General features: G+C 49.5%; 1 protein-coding gene across 6 annotated transcripts in view; it reads right to left on the bottom strand.

The window, feature by feature from the left end:
• Septin4 (septin 4) overlaps nt 1-22,397 on the bottom strand; it is a 29,498-nt gene extending 7,101 nt beyond the window's left edge. Inside the window, exons 1-7 of one of the 6 annotated variants that reach the window (XM_045159357.1) lie at nt 20,957-22,397; nt 20,140-20,184; nt 19,167-19,174; nt 3,801-4,097; nt 3,386-3,479; nt 2,894-2,980; nt 2,250-2,373 (exon numbers count right to left, since the gene is read on the bottom strand). In XM_045159357.1, coding sequence (XP_045015292.1) covers nt 2,250-2,373; nt 2,894-2,980; nt 3,386-3,479; nt 3,801-4,097; nt 19,167-19,174; nt 20,140-20,184; nt 20,957-22,397 — 2,096 coding nt within the window. Of the gene's footprint in view, nt 1-2,249; nt 2,374-2,893; nt 2,981-3,385; nt 3,480-3,800; nt 4,098-6,310; nt 6,505-9,035; nt 9,109-19,166; nt 19,175-20,139; nt 20,185-20,956 lie in introns of those variants that run through there. The other 5 variants (XM_004669951.3, XM_004669949.3, XM_045159358.1 and 2 more) reach the window with 5 other exon arrangements.
• Between the last annotated feature and the right edge of the window lie 604 nt (nt 22,398-23,001).

Below are 23,001 nucleotides of genomic sequence, written 5' to 3'. Positions count from 1 at the left end.
GGCCATCAGGCTTTGCAAGCAAGTGCCTTAACAGCTGGGCCATCTCCCCAGCCCTCCTCTTGTGGTATTTATCCATCACTCACAACTATTCACTTAGGTCTTTCTGACCATTATCTAAGCACCCTCCAGGTCATGAAAACTAAAAACCAGATACAGCAGAGTATGTGTGTATGAGAGAGAGGGAGAAACCTTTTCAGGGCAGGGGCTATAATTCAGTTGGTAAAGGGCTTGCTAAACAGGGATCGAGATTTGAGTTTGGGGCTGGAGAGATGGCTCAGTAGTTAAGGTGCTTGCCCGCTACGTCCAACAACCTAGGTTCAACTCCCCAGTACCCATGTAAAGCCAGATGTACAAAGTTGCACATGCATCTGGAGTTTGTTTGCAGCAGCTAGAGGCCCTGGCAATCCATTCTCTCTCTCTCTCTCTCTCTCTCTCTGCTTGCAAATAATTTAAAAAAAAAAAAAAAAAAAGATCTGACTTCAGATCCTCAGCACCCACATAAAAAGTCAGACTTGGCTAGGCGTGGTGGCGCACGCTTTTAATCCCAGCACTCGGAGGCAGCGGTAGGAGGATTGCCATGAGTTCAAGGCCATCCTGAGATGACAGAGTTAATTCCAGGTCAGCCTGGACCAGAGTAAGACCCTACCTCAAAAAACCAAAAAAAAAAAAAAAAAAAAGTCAGACTTGGGGCTAGGGAAATGTCTCTGCAGTTAAAGATCCCTGTGTGCAAAGTCTGCTGACCAGGATTCGACTCCCCAGTACCCACATAAAGCCAGATGCATAAAGAGGTGCATGAGTCTGGAGTTCATATGCAATGGCAAAAAGCCCTGGTGCACCCCACAGTCACTCTTATTCAGTCATATTCTCTCTCTCTGCTTACAAATGAATAAAAATATTTAAAAACAAACTCAGACTGGGCAGTGTACACCTTTAATCACAGCACTGGTGAAGAGGAGCTAGGAGGATCCTGGGCTTGCTGGCTAGCTAGTCTAGCTGAATTGGTGAGTTCCAGGTTTAGTAAGAGATCCTGTCTTGAAAGGTATGACTGAGCGGGGCATGGTGGTGCACGCCTTTAATCCCAGCACTCAAGAAGCCGAGGTAGGAGGATCACCATGAGTTTGAGGCCACCCTGAGACTACAGAGTGAATTCTAGGTCAGCCTGGACTGGAGTGAAACCCTACCTCCAAAAAACCAAAAAAAAAAAAAAAAAAAGGTAAGGTATGAACCAGGTGTGGTGACACACACCTTTAGTCCCAGCACTCGAGTGGCTGAGGTAGAAGGATCGCTATGAGTTTGAAGCCACCCTGAGACTACATAGTGAATTCCAGGTTGGCATGGACTAGAGCAAGACCCTACCTCAAAAGACCAAGAAAAAAAAAAAAGACAGGAAAGGTGAACAGTGATTGAGGAAGACACTCTATGATCACCTCTGGCCTCTATACTCACATGCATGTACATCGGACACAATCATAGCATCACAGACACAAATAAAACAAAACCACCTTGTCTTTTGAGAGACAGCCTGGAGGCTGCCTAGAGTTTAAGTCAATTCTACTCTTCTTTTTTCTTTATCTTTCCCAACCCAGGCTGGCTATGCAGTTAAGGCTGACCTTCAACTCCTGATCTTGTATCACTCACAAGTGCTGAGCTTACAGGTGAGTACTTCCATGCCTAGCATTGCCTCTGCCTTTCTTTCCTTCATCCCTCCCTCCACGAGCCTCCATCCTCCCTTCAGTGACACCTGTGTGAGGCATCTGACACATTGTAGGTTAAAGGAAAGGAAGGAGAGAGGATGGTTACTGAGTGCCTTATTAAGTGTCCAACCCTATGCTACTTGTTTTTACCTGCTTGCCTTTTTGAGTCCTTTCCTTGTGTCTCTACTCACGCAAAATTACATCGAGTTGGAAGGAACATTAGAAACCATCTATTCCAGGCAGGGCATGATGGTTCATGTGGGAGGATAAGGCATGAGTATCCCTGTGAGTTCTAAGCTGGCCCGAGCCACATAGTAGTCCAAAAATGGTCTATTGCCCAAAAAAAAAAGAAAGAAAGAAACCATCCATTGCAATCCTTTCCCTCTCACTTTACAGAAGAGACAGCTGTGTAGTAAGAGGAATCCAGCTGTCCAGCAAGGTCACAAACCTCTTCCTCCTGACAAATAAGGCCATGCCTTTGACTGTGTGACCTGTGTGCGCATGGGGGGAGCGGGTGGGGCAGGGGCAGCCAGCATTGTGCTTGGTCAGACATACCACTCTGTGTTGTTGACTGCATCCCCAAAACCTGGTGTGTCCACAATGGTGAGCCGCAGTCTCACACCCTTCTCTTCTATATCCACTGCATGCTTAGTAATCTCCACGGTTTGCATGATCCGCTCTGGAGAAGGGGGAAACTGAGGCGAGGGCAAGAGCAGGGACCTGCCCGATCAGAACAAACTGCCCACTCAAGCCAGCTCTGCTGCCCGGACTGCCTCATCCACGCTAACCCCCTGCCCACCCCCAGGCTGCTGGAGGGCCCGCTCTCTGGGAACCAACAAGGAGAACATTTCCCAACACAGGAAATGCCGGTGGCTGTTGGCTCTGGCCCCAGCCTCCTCTCTGCTCCAGGCTTTTTTTTTTTTTTTTTTTTTTTTATTCCTGGAATCCTTTGGGGGTCAAAACTCATTCAGAGAGCAAGATTCTGGTCCCTCTCTACTTCAGCACCAAAATCTTTCGGGAGCTTGCTGGTGAGCTGCCAGGCCAAACAAGCCCAAGGAGAGATACCATCAGTCTCTCTAGGAAACTAGGACTTCCGACAGACTGGGGAGGATCCCATCTTTCCCCTGCCACCCCACATATGCTGTGGTGAGTTTAGCCTCCCAAGCCAGGTCTGCCTCTTGTCTTCCTCCTGTCCTTACCTTCAGCACCAAGGAGTTTCCGATCCCGGTACAGATCAGTGAGGAAAAGACTATTGACAAGCGTGGATTTCCCCAGGCCTGATTCTCCTGACAGGTGACAGGACAGAGGTAGCAGGTCAGAAAGTGAGCCCTATAGCTGAGGCAGCTCCGCCTGCCCAAGGCCTGGGGTGAACTGCGTTTGTCAACTGGGACTAGACTAAGCAAGCCATAGCACTTCAGTGCTCAAGGATACTTCCGGCTCGTCCAGCTTTCTCATTTAAATGAGGCTAAGAGAGCAAGAGATTGCTCCAAAATAACGTGGGAAGGGGAAAAATCCTAGAAAACTGTTGGTCAAGTGATCTTTGTACCACTTCATTCCCTCCAAATCCATACATTTTTGGCCACTAAAGGTTCTCAGTTATAGCCATTTGCTGCTTGCTCACGCTCTCTTCACACCCCCCCACACACACACCTGAAACATGCCTTGCCCAATCCAACCCCTCCCCTTCCTACCTGCCACCATGAGGGTAAAGTCAAAGCCTTTCTTCACAGACTTCCGGTGGACTTGGTTGGGAAGGGTCGCAAAGCCCACGTACTCCTTGTCATCCTGTTGGACAAAAAGGCAGAACGCATCAGGACGAGAAGGAGAGGCCAGCCCCAGTCTTTTCTTCTAGGTCTCTGCCCCAGACTTAAAAGAGCAGTGCCAGACTCCTCTATGTTTCCATCTGAGATCTCCAGGTCTCTGGCCCTTGCTGTTACTACCAGTTCCAGTGCCCTCAGGGCAGACACCACAGAGCTGGGGGTGACACAGTACAGAAAGAGACCTTAGGTACACACACCCACATGCCCACCCCAGAGCTAGCTCTGCTTCCTCCCTGGGTCTCTGCCCCACCTACTGAATGGCAAAGGGCAGGACTGGAGTCTCTACCTCAGAGGAATCATAAGGATCAAGCTTGCCCCATGGGCTGCGGGGCCGGGCCGAAGGGCTGAGAGGGGCTGGGGCACAGAAGTATTGCTGGCTGTCAGAGGAATGGGGCCACGAGGTGGATCTGAGCTCCAGGTCATCATCATAGAGGTCTGGGGCCTGGGGCCCTGGCTCCAAGATTTGGGGCCTGGAGCCACTGGTCTTGGCCTCCGATGGGTGGTAGTGCTCGCTTCCTGCGAAATCCTTCACAAACTTGCTCAGTTCTGCGTCATCACTGGTGTCCTCTAGGAAATGCTTGATCTGGGGGGGGAGGGGGGAGGGGGCGGGGTGGAGTAGGTGGGAGGCAGCGGAAGGGAGCCGGAAGGGAAGAGGAGGAAGGTAGGAGGAGGCATGCAGAAGACAGGAGAAGGTGAGAAGGAGAAAGTACTTGTGGTTAGAAAGAAAGAAAGAGCAGCCAGGCTAGAGGAAATGCTCACCCCGCCCCCTTACACACACACCTGCTCACTAGCCTCCCCCCGCCAAGAGACCAGGAAGGGTCCCAGAGTCCAAGAGGAGCCCTAGGCAGCCTTACACAGCCCTGCTCTCCCAGCAGATGACTGTTCAAGCTGTCGTTAGGGTGGGGGGGGGTCTGGCTTGGCTAGGAGCCAGTGACTGTCCCAAAGGCCAGGAAATCCGACTGAATAAGAGGGAGAGGACTGAGACCTGAGAGCATGGCTGAAGATCTAAGGGAGAGTGCAGGGTCATAAGGGGGGATGGGGGGTGACAAGCATGTGGCTGCCCCCCACCCCGCAGGCAAACCAAGAGCCAGCAGAGCTCTGTGCCTCTTTCGCTGGTCAGAAGCTAGGGAGCTGGGTGATGGCTGTAGTGAGGGTGCTCTCTCTCCAGGTTTGCTGTGCAGTGCTGAGTCCCACGGACCCTACTCTAGATTCCAGGAGAGAAGAATAAACCTCCCCGTGGATGCTAAGATGGATGGAGAGCAGTCTGGAGCAGCCAGGTGGAAGATGCTAGAAGGACATTACAAGAGCTTGAGGGAGGAAGGCTGGCTGACCTCTTGTGCCATGGACATCAATCTAACTGGGAGGAACTTGTAGGGGAGGCACCCCTCAACTGCCTCCTTGCTCCCTCTCCCTGGAGCCAGCAGTGAAAGAAGGGGTCTGGCTGAGTCCATGAACCGTGAGTGTTGGGGAGGGTGGCAAACAGAATGGACTGGTTTCTCTGTCGATACCTGCTCTACCCAGACTCAGCTTGGAAGATGGGCCGTTTCCCCTACTTTTACCCTCAGCTCCTCTATAGCTTTAAGGTACCCTAGAGTTTCCCCTCTTCTATGGGGGTCGGCATCCTTTGTGGGGTGCCTGGCAGTACTGGGCTCAGCTCTGCCTCACAACACCCACGTGCCACCCTCAGACAATGGACAAGAGATGGCTGCAAAGGCTGAGTCACCCGCTGGGGGTTGGCCAAACCAGTGGGGCTTACCCTGGACCACTGTGGAATCTCAGCCAGGGTGAGGGAGATAAGATGGCCACACTCCTCCTTCCATGGCCCCATTTTACAAAGGTCAGAAATGAAAAAAGCGCACACACACACACACACACATGGCCACATTTGTGCGGGAGGAAGGGACTGAGAAAGGGAGGCTAGGAGGAAAAATCCTCTAAGAACTACTTTCGTAAGACCCACCCCTTGAGAGCCACGGTCTCCAGGGCTTGCCCGAGCAGGAGGGAGGAAGAGGCCCTTTATCTTGAAACTGGAACCAGTACATAGGGGCTTAGTGTCCAGAAGAGGCTATCCCTAAGGCAGGCCTGACCTAATGGGCTTTTCTTAGCCATTATATTTTAGGTCTAATAGGGTGACCATACAACCCAGTTTATGCTTGTTGGCCTAGCATAATGATGTATTGTGATCCCTTTTGCTCTCAAAACTGTCCCAAAACTGGGCAATTAATTGTACAACAGCATAGAAAGAATGGAGTGGCAGGCAGATCTGTTTGGCAGTTAATGAGTCTGGGGAATTCCAGAAACTCCCTCTCTACACCACTCTACAGTGACCCAGCAGTTGCTCTGAGGGACTTGCTAAGGGTGTGAGAGAGGACTGTGCTGTGTCAAGGGTCACTGAGCAGAAGGGTAGCAAGGACGGGAGAAGGGAACGCACTGATAGAGACCCCAGACCCCCCCACAGAACCATCAGGATCCAGCACCATGATCCGCTCTGCCAACCCTGGCTTTGCATCAGCATGGAGGCCAAAGGGTTCTAGACAAGAGTTAAGATACCAAGTCCCGTGCCAGGCTTGGTGACACACACATTTAATCCCAGCACTCAGGAGGCAAAGGTAGGAGGATCGCTGTGAGTTTGAGTCTGGCCTGGAACTACAGAGTGAGTTCCAGGTCAGCCTCGGCTATAGTAAGACCCTTGAAAAAAACAAAACAACAACAAAAACATACCAAGTTCTTTATCTGTCTGTCTGCCTCCCCCAGCTCTACCAGTGACCAAACCATTCTCAGGGAGCATCGTCTTACCCCAGCTTCAGCCCCATCCTTACGGACTGAATTGCCTTGCCTTTCCAGGGAACGGTCCATGCCCCACGCTTCAGAACCCAGTCTGCCAGCAAGCTCCAGGTCTAATTTGATCTCCCAGGGCAAGTTCTTCACAACACAGCCAGACTCGCCTTGATCCTCTTGTTGTCATCTGGCTTCCTGATTCGCTCCTTTCCCTTTTGCTTTGACCCCACTCTGACTCTGGCAGGGGCCAAAAAAGCCTGTGGAATGTTCTTTCCCACCCCCTCTCCTCCTCCCCTTCCCTTGGCTCCCACCCTCCAAGGACAGCTCAGTTGCAGCAGGATCACTCGGTTCCTCTGCAGTCCCCTCCTCCTCTGATTGGCTGCCCCATGATGCCTGCCTGCTTTCTATCCTGGTGGGCACACCACCAACCTCCCAAGTCAGTCTGAAGCACAAGCTCTCAATTCACTTAGCCTTCCTTTTAGCCCAGAAGGACACTGAGGCCTACTTGAGGACTAGGAAGTCTCCCCAAGGTGACCTAGCCCATCAGTACATAGGGACAGCAACACAAAAGACCCATTCCCAAAAGATTCTAATCCTCCCTAATCTCTATTTCAGCTGAACTTTAAGGAATCCTAAAGAAGGATAGGAATGTCCAATAAACCCCTGGGTACAGGCTCCATGGGAATAGTTTTCATTACTTCTTCCCAAGTGTCTCTTTATTTATCCCACTAGGAGAAACTGCTATCCCACTGCTCAGAAATCTGTTCCTAAACGTCCCTGCAGGGAACCCCAGCTACAAAGGAGGCTTTGCTCCAGGGACTCCTTGCCACCCACAAGTACATGCATGACCTCTGGATTCATGAAGACATGTATCAACTCCACCAGTCTACCATTTCCATAAAGTCAATAGGAGGGCGGCTAGCGTTTGACCTCTGAGGGGCACAGGTTCAAGTCAAAGGGAGGCTAGTAACCCAGAGGCTTCAGAGTTGCCATTTAGGTGGAGGCCAATTGTTGAGGGGGTCTTGGCTTGCATGGGGCAGAAACACCACTTTGGAGTCTGAATAGTGTCCTAATGCCCAGTTGCTCTTCCTGGCCTTCAGTGAGACTGGGGAGAGAAAGCACCCTCGATGGCAGATGTCCCAAGCTACTTTGAACCTGAGAAGGTGCCTCTCGAGCTGCAGGATGGTCATTTATGTTGCCCTGCCACTGTTTTGATGCGCAAATATAAACTTCCTAGACCTCCTTGGCTGAAGAGGTCTCTTCAGTGAATTTCAAACCAGGACACTGACTTTTGACAAGGAGACCCTCAAAGGAGTCTGGCCTGACTCCAACCAGTCAGCCTAAGGACTTGGCTGGCTTGCGGGCAGAGGCCTGAAGCTTGTGTAGTGGTAGGGTCTCTCTAATTAGAAAAGAACAGGGTGTCCTCAGCCAAGCTGACAGCACCAAGACCTCAGCTGAACTAAGCTTAGTGTGTGGCAGAAAAAGACCCTCTGGTGCCTGCTGGGCTGAACACTGGGGATAAGCAGTGCTTCCCCACGCTTCTATCCCTCCAACAATCAGTCTGTCCATCTCCCATGTGGGGAGAAGGTGGAGGACCCGGATAAGGACAGGCACTACTTGGCCTCTCCCAAGGAACCCCCTTTGGGGAAGGTCATAGGGTCACCAATACTTCCTGCCCGAGAGTTGGGCCACTGCCTGGACACAGCTTGAGAGACAAGGGCTCAAAAGGTTGGCCTTGCTAGACCTGGAAGCTTTTGATTCCATAGAGCCCAGAGTTCGCTCCGGGTGGCTGTGAGCAGCCAACATCCTGCCCTGTGGGCTGGTCAGCAGCCCTTCCTGCTGTAAACAGCTTGTACCTCCCAAAGCAGAGGGCAAAGGCTGGGGAGCTTCCAAACTGGAGGAAGAGGACAGTGTGTGGCTTGGAGGCCCTGACACCAATACACTGTGTTTGTGGCAGGATCTGGCAACAACAGCACAAAGAGCTGACATCCTCAGAGCTAAGCGCCAAAACTTTTATCTGGGGTCACAGCTCCTCTTCCCACTACAGGCAGGTGGCAGGAATGAGTCTTCTTCCCTCCGCCCCCCCCCCCCCCCCCCCCCACACACACTGCAGAGGGACCAGGTTGGGGGGGAGGGAGGGAGATGCAGCAGGAGGAAGCTTTCCCAAGGTTCTGGTCCCGGATGAAAAGGGATACAGTCGATTTCATCCCTGCAGGATGGTGAGCTGGGTTTCTCTCCCTCTCTCTGGGAAAGGTCAGAGGATGCGGAAAAGACGGACCCTGCATCCCTTCTAGGGACATAGAACAGCCGTGTTTGTGGGGTTCCCCAGTGTTTTCCAGAGGAAATTGGTGCTAGTCTGTGCGCCCAGGGTTCGTGGACGGCCAAGGGTCATCCAGGTAACGTAGATGACTCAGGCAAGGGCGGAGACCCCCCCCATCCCCATCACTGACGTGCTTTCCCCATCCCCATCACAAGGAGGCTTGCCTCTCTGCCAGTGGGCACCTCCCACCGAACCGCCCTATTCCCTCCTCCAAGACCTTGGGCAGCACCTCTGGGGGTCGCTCCTAGCAGCTCGACTCAGAAGGAAAAACTTGGGAGCGGCGACGCAGTGCCATGCCGAGGCCGGCGGTGCCTCGTCTGAACCCGGGGACCGGCGACAGTACCTCCCGCCCTGCCCAGCTGGGGCTGCGGCACCGTGACTTCCCTGGCATTTCTGCGTGTCCCCGCCGCCCTCCCGCCTTACCATGGTTGCAGCCCTGGCCGGGCCGGCTCCGCCTGGACAGCGCCCCTGCGACCCGCGGAGGGAGCTGCGCGCCGCGCCGCGCCGCGCCGACCTCGCAGCACCGGGCCCTCGACCGCCTCCCCGAGTGCGGACCGCCGGGGGCGGGGATCGGGGCGGGGCTCGGCGCCCCTGGGCGGGGTTTAGACCTCGGCCGCGGTGGGGTGTCAGGGTGAGCGTGACTCGCAGCACCTGGCACCTCCTGAAGAGCTGGACAGAGTTGGGCCCTGGGCTTGTCGTCTCATGGCCGCACTGGGCATCTGGTTCTTAGCCTTCTATCCGGTCTCTTCAGGCAGTGCAGCCCAGCCGGGACTTGAACCAGTCCCCAAAGAAAAATAAGCTGGCCCACCTGGCATCCCCGGAAGCCGCCGCCTTTGCACAGGGAGGTTGGGAGGTGTACAGGTTGGAGAGGGAGCATTAGTTCCCTGAAGATTCAGCAGGAGTTTAGCAAAGTGAGCCCGGCTGGTTGCCCAAGTTACTGATTGGCCATACCCCGTGCCCCACTACGCCTCCCGAAGAGAAATGTCAAACTTTCTCTACCTCCACTCAAGCTGTGAAAAAGACAGGGGCTAGCAGCAGGTTCCTTTAGTTCAGGACCCCAGATTAAAGATTAAAGAGGATTTGCTGCATAAATTATCCAGGGATCATCTGCTGGAAGAGTGGAAGAGAGAAGCAGAGTGGCTTTAATAGGCAGAGAGAGCCTTGCCTGGGCCTGAGGCAAGTGGAGAAGGCCTCTAGAGAGGCCAACCCCGGCCTGACCCAGGCCCAGTTGGGCATTCTTCCTCAGACAAGTAGATGCCCCAGCAGCTTTAGAAGCATTAGAAGCTCAGGAGGGTCAGAGCAGCAGCTAGGGGGAAGGTTGGTGTGTGGAGGTGGAGGGCTGGTAAGGGATTTCCTCAGTTAAGTAGCTCTGAGCTGGTCAGGTTCCTATGGAAGTTTCCAAAAGCATGTCCTTCCATGACCCTCGAAAAGCACCCCCCTCCCAAGGGCAGGCTGACTGCCTCTGCCTGTCTATACTTTGGACAAAATTGAGTCCTACAGGCATGACGTCACTCTACAGGTAGAAGTGCCAACGGTTGAGCAGAAATCTTTCTAGATGGGAAAACCTTGGAGAAGGCCCTTCAACTCTCACGGCCTCTCTAAAGGAATTAAACTAGATGTTTTATTTTTATTTATTTATTTATTGGTTTTTGGAGGTAGCATCTCATTCTGATCCAGGCTGACGTGGAATTCACTCTGGAGTCTCAAGGTTGCCTCGAACTCACGGTGATCCTCCTACCTCTACCTCCCAAGTGCTGGGATTAAAAGTGTGCACCACTATGCCCAGCTTAAATCAGATGATTTTTGAGTTTCCTTCTGATGTTCTAAAAGGAGAAGGCCTGCAGAAAAGGACTTGGAGGAAATGCTGTGTGCTTCTGCAGAGCAGCAGCAGTAGCTGCTCAAGAAAAGTTGGCCGTAAAAAGACATAGAAAGAAGCCAGGCGTGGTGGCACACGCCTTTTATCCCAGCACTCAGGAGGCAAAGGGGTAGGAGGATCACTGTGAGTTCGAGGCCACCCTGAGACTCCAGAGTGAATTCCAGATCAGCCTGGGCTAGAGTGAAACCGTACCTTGAAAAACCAAAAAAAAAAAAAAAAAAAAAGACATAGGGAGACCTAGAGAGGCATATGATGGGAGTCCACAGCATAGCTCCAATGAAGAGACCTCTAAAGGTATAAAGAGGTGCAAAGGCCTGGAGTAGACAACGAGATGTGAAGCTGTGCTCAGAAAAACAAAGACTTGGAGCAGAAAAATCAGTGCTGTTGTTGGCCTCTGTAAAGCAGCAGCTGTTGCCACCATAACCTCTGAATGTCAAACCCTGGACTACACAAAGGCCACTGTTCCAAGCCCCAGGCCACTGGCAAGCACTCATTAGAACACCCCTTGGATGCTTCTAGTTGACAGTCCTGTGGTCTCCGTGGTAGGGAGAAAACCTTGTCAAAGGAGGAAGGCCAATCACAAAATCATGTTCCCCTTTGTCAAAACATCCCTCCAGGAGCCGGGCATGGTGGCACATGCCTTTAATCCCAGCACTCAGAAGGCAGAGGTAGGAGGATCGCCATGAGTTCAAGGCCACCCTGAGATGACAGAGTTAATTCCAGGTCAGCCTGGACCAGAGTGAGATGTTACCTCGAAAAACAACAACAACAACAAAAATCTCTCCAGGGCCAGAGAAATGGCTTAGCAGTTAAGACACTTGCCTGCATAGCCTAAGAACCCAGGTTCAATTCCCCAGTATCCATGTAAACCCAGATGCACAAAGTGGCATATGCATCTGGAATTGGTTTTCAGTGGCTATAAGCCCTGGCACACCCATTATCTCTAACCCTTCCTTGCAAATAAAAAATAAATTAAATTTAAAAAAAAACACCTCTCTCCAGCCTCTAGCACCAGCCCATTCCAAGTGTGGACCGAGAAACATCTTGACAGGCTCAGCTAGCTCATCCTCAGCTATGACTGGAATTCCAATTCTTCTCTGGCACCCTCCATTCAGGCTCCAAAGAGCGTGTGTGCTGAGGCATGTTGGTATAAACTTGCTTTGGGACCAAGAAATGGAACTCAGCTCAAAGCCAAAACGCATGGGATCTTGATGGCTCACAGTCCCTTTGAAAGCACTGTACTATAGTCCCAATATGAAGCATGCCGGGCAAGATAAAAACGAAGATAGACTGAGTCATTTCACCTGCACAGGCCTGTATGCTAATCCTGTAAGCACTGAGGGCTCTGAGGGAATTTGGCCGCAGCATTCCCATGCCAATGTTGACTGCTATCTCACTGCCTGAAGAAAGTCCCTTGCTCTTCCAAGCCCCTTCCCCCTCACCTCCCAGTTCTCTTCTGTGTGGATGCAGTGAGGCTCACAAACCTGAGCAGAAGCAGAGCCACGGTCCAGCCATCCTTGCATAAAACACTAGTAGTGCTCTTCCCACCTCTAGCCATGACATGTATAATGTCCTACACATTGCTAGGAAGAGGGATCCAAGCCTCCGGGGAGTGGAGACTTAGTACTAAGGATCCCTGTTTGGGAAACTCCCCAGCCACAGTCCTAGCTTGCTATCCTGACTTCTCTACAGGAAACCTCCTGGCTCCAGTCAGAGGTGAAGGCTGTGTTGCACAGGAGCTTAAAGGAGACTGCATTTGAGCAAAGCCAGAGCCCAGGTTCAAAGCCAAGATAAAAAATGATTGTCATAGAAAATTGTAATTTTCAGATCTGCATGACTAGCAAAGGTAACTGTTGCTTCTCAATAGCTGTTTCCCTTAAGTCGTACAAGAACTAATTGTGCCTCCCTTCTTCCAGAGGTGGATGAGTCATTGATGATGCAGTTAGAGGCCATCACTGGGTTGTGTCTTTCAAGGAAACCTCAGCTAGTCTGGCCAGCAAGTCATATCAAGGAAGAAGCAGGAAACAAAAATACTAGAAGTCCACTCCTCCCTACTTCATATTCATGGGGTAGACATGAGGTGTGCGTGGCAAGGTTGGGAAGAATTTTGTTTCCTGGCCTCTGCTGCAGATGGGCAGTGCCAGAGCTGGAAAGGTGGTACAAGCCAACCATTCTGATAAAGCAGGACCTTCCAACTCCCTCCCTGAGGAGGAGTTCCAGGTTAGAAGGGACATACATACCTCTTAGTGTGACTCCTCACTTCACAGTCTGACTCTGAGGAGGCCTCCTATCTGCCTAGCCTGTTTAAAGACCTTCCATGGCCAAAGCTTCACTAACTACAACAATTGCTCTTCAATCTTTGGGAAACTGGATTATCAAGGTCTTCATCATACTGGGTCAAAATGTCTTCCCTGGGCTTTTTGCCTCTAAGTGCCTCCACACTAAAAGCTTGGCTGATTCATTCATTACTCTGTTTTGTCCTTGGTTGCCCACATCTTTTGTTTTTCCTTGACTTATTATTATTAAGAATATATTTTGTATGGATACATCATGTGTTGGTACCATCTTTTTGTCCACACCCTTTCAAGTGACCCATTTGTATACTGTTTTCCTCAAATTACCCATAAGCCCCTCAAGGACAAGAGTGTGCCTCTATTTTAACCTCTGTTCACATCAATCAAAGAGAATGTGGACATGTGCTGTAATGGTGTCTGGGCCTCTGCCCTGAGGAGCTGGCTTGATCAATATGGACTGACCGAAAGGATGCACTGATTGGTTTTCCACTCAGATTTTAGAGCACAGATAAGCCCTGAGGCTCTGGCCTTAAGTGACTGTCATTGTCCTTTACTCTGGCTGCTCTTGAGCTGAGCTCTCACCTACCTCTCAGCCACATAATTCACATGCAAGCACATGGATGTTGCTCCCATGAAAATCCTTCCCTTCACAGTTATTAATATTGCTGAACTATTGACAATCTATTTTAGTATTTTATTTTTATGTATTTGAGCAAGAGAGGTACAGAAATAGGCAAGGAGAGAGAGAGAAAGAGTGGGCGCACCCAGGGCCTCCAGCTACGGCAAACAAACTCCAGATGCATGTGTCCCCTTGTGCATCTGGCTTAACATGGGTCCTGGGGATTTGAACCTGGGTCCTTCGGCTTGGCAGGCAAGCGCCTTAACTGCTAAGCCATCTCTCCAGCCCGCTGACAATCTATTTTACAGGACCTTGTAGCTACAGAAGAATTTTAGTACTCCACAGTGGATTCTCTAGGGCAGGATGCTCCTGAAAATGTTCTCAGCTTTAACAAAGAAGCTTAGAGCCTCAGTTTACTAATCTGTGAAGTAGAAATGGCAAAAAAAAATGCACTTCATAGGTTACTATTCAAGATTCAGTATGGACTGAGAGATAGCTCAGTGGTTAAAGGTGTTTGCTTGCCAAAGCCTGCTGGCCCGGGTTCAATTACCCAGTATCTTCATAAAGCCAAACACATAAAACGATGCATGCATCTGGTGTTCACTCGCAGCAGCAAAACATCCTGACTGAGCTGGGTGTGGTAGCGCATGCCTTTAATCCCAGCACTTGGGAGGCAGAGGTAGGAGGATTGCCATGAGTTCAAGGCAACCCTGAGACTACATAGTGAATTCCAGATCAGCCTGAGCTAGAGTGAGACCCTACCTCGAAAAACCAAAAAAAAAAAAAAAAAAAAACCCAAAAACACCAAAGCTGGGTTTTGTGGCACATCTCCTTAATCCCAGCACTGGGAGGCTGAGGTAGGAGGATCGCTGTGAGTGTAAGGCCAGTCTTGGGCTACAGAGTAAGCTCCAGATCAGCCTGGGCTAGAGTGAAACCCTACCTTGAAAAAAAATAATAACTAAATAAAAGATTCAGCCAGGCATGGTGGCACACCGCCTTTAATCTCAGCACTGGGGAGGCAGAGGTAGGAGGATCACTGTGAGTTTAAGGCCACCCTGAGACTCCATAGTGAATTCCAGGTCAGCCTGGGCTAGAGTGAAAAATTCTATCTCTCGAAAACCAAAAACCAAAAAAAAAAAAAAGATTCAGTAATACAATATGGTGGTATAATCACTAGAATGAATAATAGCTATTCTATCTGCGAATGAGAAAATTATCAACACCAAACCAGCTGCTGCCAACTGTGGCTATTTCAGATGTTTTCCCTCCAAAAGGATTAAGAGTGTGCATGTGTAATGGGTGTAGATGGATGGAAGCAGACAGAATACCAGGTTATACCTTCAAGGGACTTTGGGATAACCACACTGCTGCCACTTGTGGAGTCAGCCTCTCCATTTACACACTACTCCATCTCTAGAGAGCAGGTCTTGATACAGATCTACTAACTCTGAAACATTCCGGAAAACAGCCACTAGAGAGATCCCTTGAAACCAGAAGACTTTGCCTGTGGCAACTGGGCCATTGAAGAGAGTGGCTGGCCCAGTCCCCCTCTGTCTCAGAGCTGGGGCTTCTCTGGGCAGTAAGAAGCATTACTGGCATTCTGCTCCCCTCCTCCAGGGCTTCATTCAGCCCCTGCTGTGCAGCTGTCTGGCTGCTCCCCTCACAGCAGCTGAACCAAAAGCAGCTGGGCTGAGGAGGGTAAAAGGACACGACCATCTCTGCTGCTCAGGACGGCCGCCTTCTGGTTGAGCAGCTGTCATGGTGGCTTCGTGGTTACAGACTTTCTTCCTCATCCAAATAGCAGCCCGCCCTCAGACGTCAACCTCCCTAATCCACCCAGGCCTACTGTTCTTCCCTTTACTAGAAAAACCCATTTCAAAATCACCAGAGCACGCCAACAGAAAAATACCATGCTGGAGATGGATTCGTCAGGACCAAGTAGCTTTCAGAAATACAACAAGAAGTCAAAAACGGATGTGTCTTCTGTGACTTACTGTGACAGAACAAAAAACTAAGGGAGGGCTGGAGGGATGGCTTAGCAGTTAAGGTGCTTGGCTGCAAAGCTACAGGGCCCAAGTTTAATTCCCCAGGACTCACGCAGGCTAGTTGCGCAAGGTGGCGCATGCATATGGAGTTCGTTTGTTTGCAGGGGCTGAAAGCCCTGGCATGCCATTCTTTCCCCCCTACCCCTCTATTTCTCTTTCTCAAGTAAATAAATTTAAAAAAAAAAAACAAAAAAACAAGGGAGTCTGGCCTCAGTTCTCTCATCAAGCCCAAGATGAAAGCATCACATTTTCTCACACTTGTTTCATGGAGTGAGTTGTCCAGGTCTCAGGAAACCTTACCCTGTACTTCCAGAAACTGGTGCAGAAACAGACCATCTCATCCTTGGTGGTGCCTATCGCAGCTTGCCCAGGACCAAGGAGGGTTCTTGGAAAGCAGGACTTAAAGCGCTAAACACTTAGGAGTTGGGCAACCTAGCCTGTCCCCAAATTAGCAAGTCATGGTCAAAGGGCACCAGTCTTCCACTCTGCTTGCAACTGGCTGTCCATGGTAGCTAAAGTTGAACAAGGGGACAGCTAAAAATGACCAGGGTAAGATTCCTGCTTCCTACGATGCTATACAGTGTGTGCAATGGGGGGGTGGTCAAACTGCTACAAAACACCTCCTGGAGGTGCCCTGCCCCATTTAGCCACTTTGCTCTTTTCTTTCAATAGTTCTCTTTCCTCCCAACTAGGAGCAAGGGAAATAAGAAAAGTAAGAAAATCGGCTTCCCCATCTACACACTACTCTGTGTCTAGAAAGGTCTTGGGCTACTAGAAAGATGGCTTAGCAGTTAAGGTGCTTGCCTGCGAAGCCTGGGGACCCAGATTTGATTATCCAGTACCCATGTAAGCCAGATCCATGGTGGCACATACATCTGGAGTTTGTTGAAAGAAAGAAAGAAAGAAAGAAAGAAAGAAAGAAAGAAAGAAAGAAAGAAAGAAAGGAAGGAAGGAAGGAAGGAAGGAAGGAAGGAAGGAAGGAAGGAAGGAAGGAAGGAAGGAAGGAAGGAAGGAAGGAGGGAGGGAAGGAAGGAAGGAAGAAAGGAAGGAAGAAAGGAAGGAAGAAAGAAAAGTCTTGATCTCAGATATATTTTCCTTTCTTTTTTAAAAAATTTTTTAAAAAATTAGGTTTTTTGAGGTAGGGTAGCTCATCCAAGCTGTCCTGGAATTCACTATGAAGTCTTTGGCTGGCCTCAAACTCATAGCACTCCTCCTACCTCTGCCTCCCCAGTGCTGGGATTAAAGGTGTGCACCACCACACCCAGCTTTTTTCCTATCCTTCCAGGTAGCTCCCATCATAAGATTCTGTTACCATGCCCATGAATGTAGATACTCCTCTAGGTTTTCAGAGACTTTAGGGTTTCCTTTATAAATAAAATACTCCCAAGCAAAACTTCCCCAGGGTTCAGGAGCTAATAGGAAGCTGATCGCCTTGTCTCTTGGGGATCAAATAACTTGTTACTCTGAAGACATTTGATGTCTACCTCAGGTACTATTTTGGTTCCTGGCCTATTTTCTAGAGCTGGTTTCTTGCATAATTGATAGATATAACAAAGAGGACACCACCACTTTGTCCCCTGACAGCCCGAGAAGTCACATCCAGGGCTGTATATGTCAGGTATCTTGAAGACAAAGTATCTTGAGGCTGGAGCAGCACTGTCTATCAGGAGTACTGCAGCCCCTCCTATCGAAAGCTGCGTAAATCTAGGAACTAGGGCTATGTGAGATGGACACTACTGACCAACCACAGCACCCACAAAACCTTATCATAGTTCTGCTAGTATGTACACACACACACACACACACACACACACACACACGCATACACATTAGAAATGCTGCCCTCAGCCCAGCACAACCTCCTCTCCACTCTCTAATGTCCCAATCCAAGGACATTATACATCCACATCCCACTTCTTAGACAAAAGGACCTTGAGGGGCCATTTGGGAGATTGACAGAGACAAGGGCTGAACAAGGCACCATTGGGCTTGTGAAGTTCAATAGCAAACATTCTGTCTTCCATGAGCCAGCCATTGGGGTTGAGCCTCTAGAGAGTTCTTGCCAGGAATAGAATCTCAAACAGTCTCTATGGTCAAGCATTCCTAGAGCAGAGGAACCAGAGGCCTTAGACACTAGCACCATGAAGTCTCCACCATAGGACTGCCTGAGGGCCACGTAGCCTGGGACTACAGTCTTGGAAAGTCCGTGTTTTTCCGGGAAGCCTACCTCACCCACCTTTATGCTAACCCTACCTCCAGAGAGCTTGAGAAGACCGGCAGCCCAGCCACTGGGGAGCCTTCTCTTCCCAGCTTCTGGGGAGCAGCTCTGTTGCTGAACCCGGCTGGAGAGTTGTAATTATCTAGACAGGATAAGGGCTATTTTAGGAAGAAGCCATTCTGCTGCCAGGCTTTTGACTTCCTAAACTAAAACAAGATACACAGCAAAGGGGAATGAAGGTGGAGGAGGATGGGGAGGTGCTGGCTCAGTCACAAACACCCAATCTTGAGCCAAAGAAAATAGCACCCCTTCCCAAAGACATAGATTTGCATTAAGGGATGAACAAAAGTCCATCTGTGAAGACATCTCCTCTGGTTTGGGAAGGAGGGTATAACTGGACTCCCTACCTGCCAACTTCCCCCCTTCTAGGCCCTCCAAGTGTGCTCGTTCAGCCTCTTCTGTTTGTTTTGCCATTTGAGAGCAGACTATTGAATATTATTATTTAAATGTTTCCTGTCCGTGTCTTATCTCCCTACCCATGTGGGTCAGTCTCTCAATGCCAAAGAATCGGTGTGTGAATTAGTGCCTTGCAAAATGCTAGACATCTGAAGAAAAACTACCCAGGGGAGGGAAAGAAAGGGAAGGAACAGAGGAAAGTGGGACATTGTTTTGCATGTAGATAATCGCCATGAAAGTGGCTGCTCCCACCTATAGTTGACCTCAGAGCCTGAGGTTGGATTAGAACTCCTGGCAGAGGGGATGGCAGCTACATTTCTGGATCCCTGTCCTTCAGCTGTTCTGTTATCTGAGATCAGACTGTCTCCTATTCATTTGCTTTCCATCTGTATTTAGGTGTTCATCCTGGGCCAGGAAGCCATGGATGGGGCTTTGAGTAAGAGAGGAATGTGATAAAAGAAAGAATGGAGGCAGGAAAAGCTTTCACCATCTTATCAAACACGGATCAAGAACAAAATATTTATGGGAGCAATAAATGCACTGTAAAATTCAGGACACTGCTAAATTTAGGACACAAAGCTGCCAAGAAAGAGCAGAACCCATTTTATATCCTTTCCAAGTTGAGGACTCAAATAGTGTGTAACCCAGAAAAGTAACTCCTTTCAGGAGTGCCCCAGGCAGGGGAGGGGAAAGTCAGGTGGCAACTGATCCAACCTATAGCTGAGCCCTAGTGTGCCCACAAAGTACTTGGCAAGATTCATCATCTGTCAAAAGGTCTAGAGTCCTTCTCTCCAGGGCTTAAACTAGCCCAGCACACAGGACACTTTAGTGCAAATCTTCTGGGGGCGGGGGAGGGAGTGCATCACCACAGATGCATAGCTTGGCAATTGGAACACAGGTACCCTTTTGTGCAATGAACACCCTGCCCAACCACAGGGAGCAGCTTTCCCTTCCTCCACACCCCTCCCATCAGAGAACAGGAGGGGGACTTGGACAAAGGGTGGGGCACTAAACAGCTGGAAGTTACTTCCCAGAGACATTCTTACCTCCTCATCTGTCATAATATAGGAGTAGAAGCCAGGCATTCCCAGGGGACAGCAAATGGAATTCAGAGTGCCAACATGAGGGGGGGAAAAGAGAATGTTACTAAAGATGCCCAGTAGATAAGGGCATAACCCTGCCCAAGTCCCTTCCTAGCACAAGTGGCCAAATGACGGCAGCTAGCATTTGCTGCACTGAGTGCTCATTGCTGCCAAGTACCATGTTAAGTCTTTCCATGGAAAGTAGTGCATGCCAGTTGGGCCCTCCCAATGGGAGGATTTGGAATTGGATTACATCCTCAGGGATAGCTCCCCTCCAGGAATGTCATCCAGAGTCCTGGCCTCTTCAATGCTCCTAGGACTTGGGTTTATCTTGGGCCATAATATACTCACAGCAAGCTCCCTGCTGCCAAACTTCACTCTGTGAGGTCTAGTCCTCACCCGTCCTTGCCACCAGAGCCAAAAGCAGCAGAAGGCTCTGAGGACACTGTTCTTAAAAGATTCCAGAGGTGAATGCAAGACCTACTGCTGACCTCCAGGGGACAGACCTAACCATCCCTACAACAGCCATTACGTGTGGGTAGGGGCTTGAAGAGAGTTCTGAGGAGCCACAGGGACATGTGAGGTGCACCCCTAGCCCGAGTCAGTGTGGGGTCTGCCATGGGCAAGACTGTGAAGTTATTTTTATTTTGAAGCACATGCTTGGTAGGATCACTTAAGATGACAGGCCATGAGGCTTAAATTGTTTTTCATTCCAGAAGTGAGTTCTCATTAAAGGGAGATTTGAAAATTCAAAAGAGTCCAATTCCCAAAGGGATGACTTATGGTTGAGTTTTTAGGCAAAAATTCTGTTCATTCTTATCCAAACCCCAGGATGTGCTCTCCTAAAAGACATAGCTCTATAATGGAGACATGACGGCTACTGCCTTCCCAGACCCCAGCCTCCCACAATGGGCCCAGTGAAGGGAATAGCACAGACCTTTTAGCCACCAGATGATTCGATTGTACATTTCCTCAGAGACATCTGAAAGTAACAGAATTTGTTGTTCCCCAGGACCTATGTAGGCCAGATGTACAAGGTGGAACATGTGTCTGGAGTTTGTTTGCAGTGGCTAGAGGCCCTGTCACACCCATTCTCTCTTTCTCTTAAATATATAAAATATTTTAAAAGATAGCCGGGCGTGGTAGCGCACGCCTTTAATCCCAGCACTTGGGAGGCAGAGGTAGGAGGATCGCCATGAGTTCAAGGCCACCCTGAGATGACAGAGTTAATTCCAGGTCAGCCTGGATCAGAGTGAGGTGAGACCCTACCTTGAAAAACCAAAAAAAAAAAAAAAAAAAATGCCTTTGGTTCTTGATCCTTTCTGGAGACTTGTCCTCCCACCTGGGACTGGATCTTACGCTCCCACTCTCCATCTCCCTTCCCTGTTAATGCCTTCCACCACCTAGAAACCTGATGCCCAGCTCCTCTGTGTCTCACCTATTCCACTCGGATGCTAGAGTATTTGTCTCAGGCCCTTGTTCATGTTAATAGCCTTTACTGGCCCTCACCCTGGCTTTGTTCTTTATCTCCACTCTCGGAACCCACTTCTGACTCTGCCAACCACTTTCTACTACCTTCCTGAAGAGTCAATGCCTGATGCAAGACCCAACCACTTTCATCAATGTCATTGGCTTAGAGTGCTTGGATGGAACCAGTGCCCTAAGGTCCAGGATGAAGAGGCCTTTTCCACCCACCCTAACCTCCTATTTCACTAAATGTGGACTGCACCTGGACAGTTTGCTTCTTCACATACCCAGGAAGAAAGCATTGAACCCTTGAATGGGTTGTTTGCTGGTGTTCTTGGGTGACTGTGGCACTTCTTTCACTGGTACCCGGCTTGAAGACTCCTTTGGTGATGGTGGTAGGCCGGCCTTCTCTTTCGGGAACATCAGATCCTCGAAGAAATGGCTTGAGTTCATTTCAAGAAAGGACTGTAAAGGGTTTAGGTTAGGTTCGAAATCAGGTGATGTTGGCCGGGTTGGGGGCATTTCAACTTCAGGATTCAGTAAAGCCCACCATGAGCAGTCAGGACCATATCTAGGTAACGATCGAGGTGGAAGGGGCCGAGGGGTCAGTTCCATTTCTGCATGGATGGAGGTCTTTTGGGAAAGTTCTGGATACATGGAAGATTTTCGGGGGACTTCAGATACTGCTTGAGTTGTCACATGATGAGTTGACTGTGTTGATTGTCTTGCTGGGTAGATAGTGACCTTGCGTCCAACCTCAGGGTCCCGGGTTAACAACTTCACATTGGACTCTGATTCTGCTACTAAGACATTCAGGGGAGACTTGATCTCAGAGTGAACAGAATCCCTGCGAGGAGACTCCCGCTCTGAATGGGCAGGAACTCGATTCCCACCAGCTGATTCTCTAAGGACAGAAACTTTGAAAGCTGATGACATTTTCATATTTCTATTGATGCTTTTGGGCTCTGACAAAATTGAGCTGTGATGACCAACTTCCACCTCTTGGCCAGGGATCTTTCTATGGACTGTCTGATAGTCTGCAGGGACACGATTGCCATTTTCTGTGCTACAGGGACCCCTTGGAGATTTGAGGTCACTAGCAGTCCTACGGGTGGGCTCTGTTTGTATTGCTTCATCCTTTGGGTGAACCGAAACCTTACGATGAACTCTGACTCCCTGAGGATTCTGGACCTTGGAAGGGGGATCCTCTTCTAAGTTTTCATCTATGAAACTCAAGTGACGGGGACATTTGGCATCTGAGGTTGGCAAGGAACGATAGCCACACTCACGCCCCGGCTTGCTCTCACTACTTCTTCGTGTTGCGTCCTCTCTGACTGGACTAGCATTCCGATGCACACTTGCATGGGAAGGCAGAGTTTGAATTGATTGGTTCTTTCGATGAGGAGAAAAATGCCGAGGTGCCTCTGTTCTTGGTCTGGTCTCAGATCCCCGTGGAATTGAGGTTATATAGGAGCCAGGCCCTGACTGTGGGGACATGGATTGAGGATAGTCTGATGCTGAATGGGGAGTGGTGGGAAATGCAGCTTCATTTCTTCGCTGTGAAGAAGGACTCAGAGGTACAGCAACATTGCGCAGGCCTGAGGAAGAAATGTGCCCATGTCCCCGCTGGGGAACAGAGCTGATGACCTCAGCCCCTCTATGTGCCTTGGACCCAGTTTTATTTGTCTTGACCAGGTGAAAGATTGCAGCCTTCTGGGTAGATGCCATATTCTATCAGCTGGCTTGTTTTTAGGATCCAAAAGCTGCTGTTCTTGGGCTCCCATAAAAGTGGCTGTTGTTCTAAGAGTGTCTCAAATAGTCCTCTTCGCTCTCTCTCTGATGATGTCATAAAGGAAGGAGCTTCTTATTAAACATCCTGCTTTACAGCCACAATTCTTCAGAGAAACTCAAGCAGTACCCAGAAGGAAATCAAATCCTTTGGACTTGATACTAAACCTTTGGCCAAGTTCTTAAGAAAATCAGGATTTCCTTATATAGAGAGAAGGTAGGAATTCTCAGAGACTCATCTAGACTGTAATAAACCAGAAGATCCTGGGAAGGCAAAGTTACTCAAGCTATACAAATTTAATAAGGTACCTTGTACTGTGCAAAGTTATCCCATTTTGTTTGTTTGTTGTACACAAGTCTAAGAACCCTGACTTTTCCAGGTTTAATGGGTAAAAATTGAGGTTACTTGAAGACTCTCATGTTGTTCCAGGAATGAGTGATACCATCAAAGGATCTGGAGCTTGTATCAGTTTTGATTATAAATGTTTAGCTCTGCACTTTGATCATATTATCTGATTTGCCTGTCTTTATTTATTTATTTATT

This window comes from Jaculus jaculus, chromosome 9 (assembly GCF_020740685.1).
Source record: "Jaculus jaculus isolate mJacJac1 chromosome 9, mJacJac1.mat.Y.cur, whole genome shotgun sequence".
Classification (NCBI taxonomy): domain Eukaryota; kingdom Metazoa; phylum Chordata; class Mammalia; order Rodentia; family Dipodidae; genus Jaculus; species Jaculus jaculus.
Note: the sequence above shows the minus strand (reverse complement) of the source record. Positions and strands in the feature narration are given on the sequence as shown.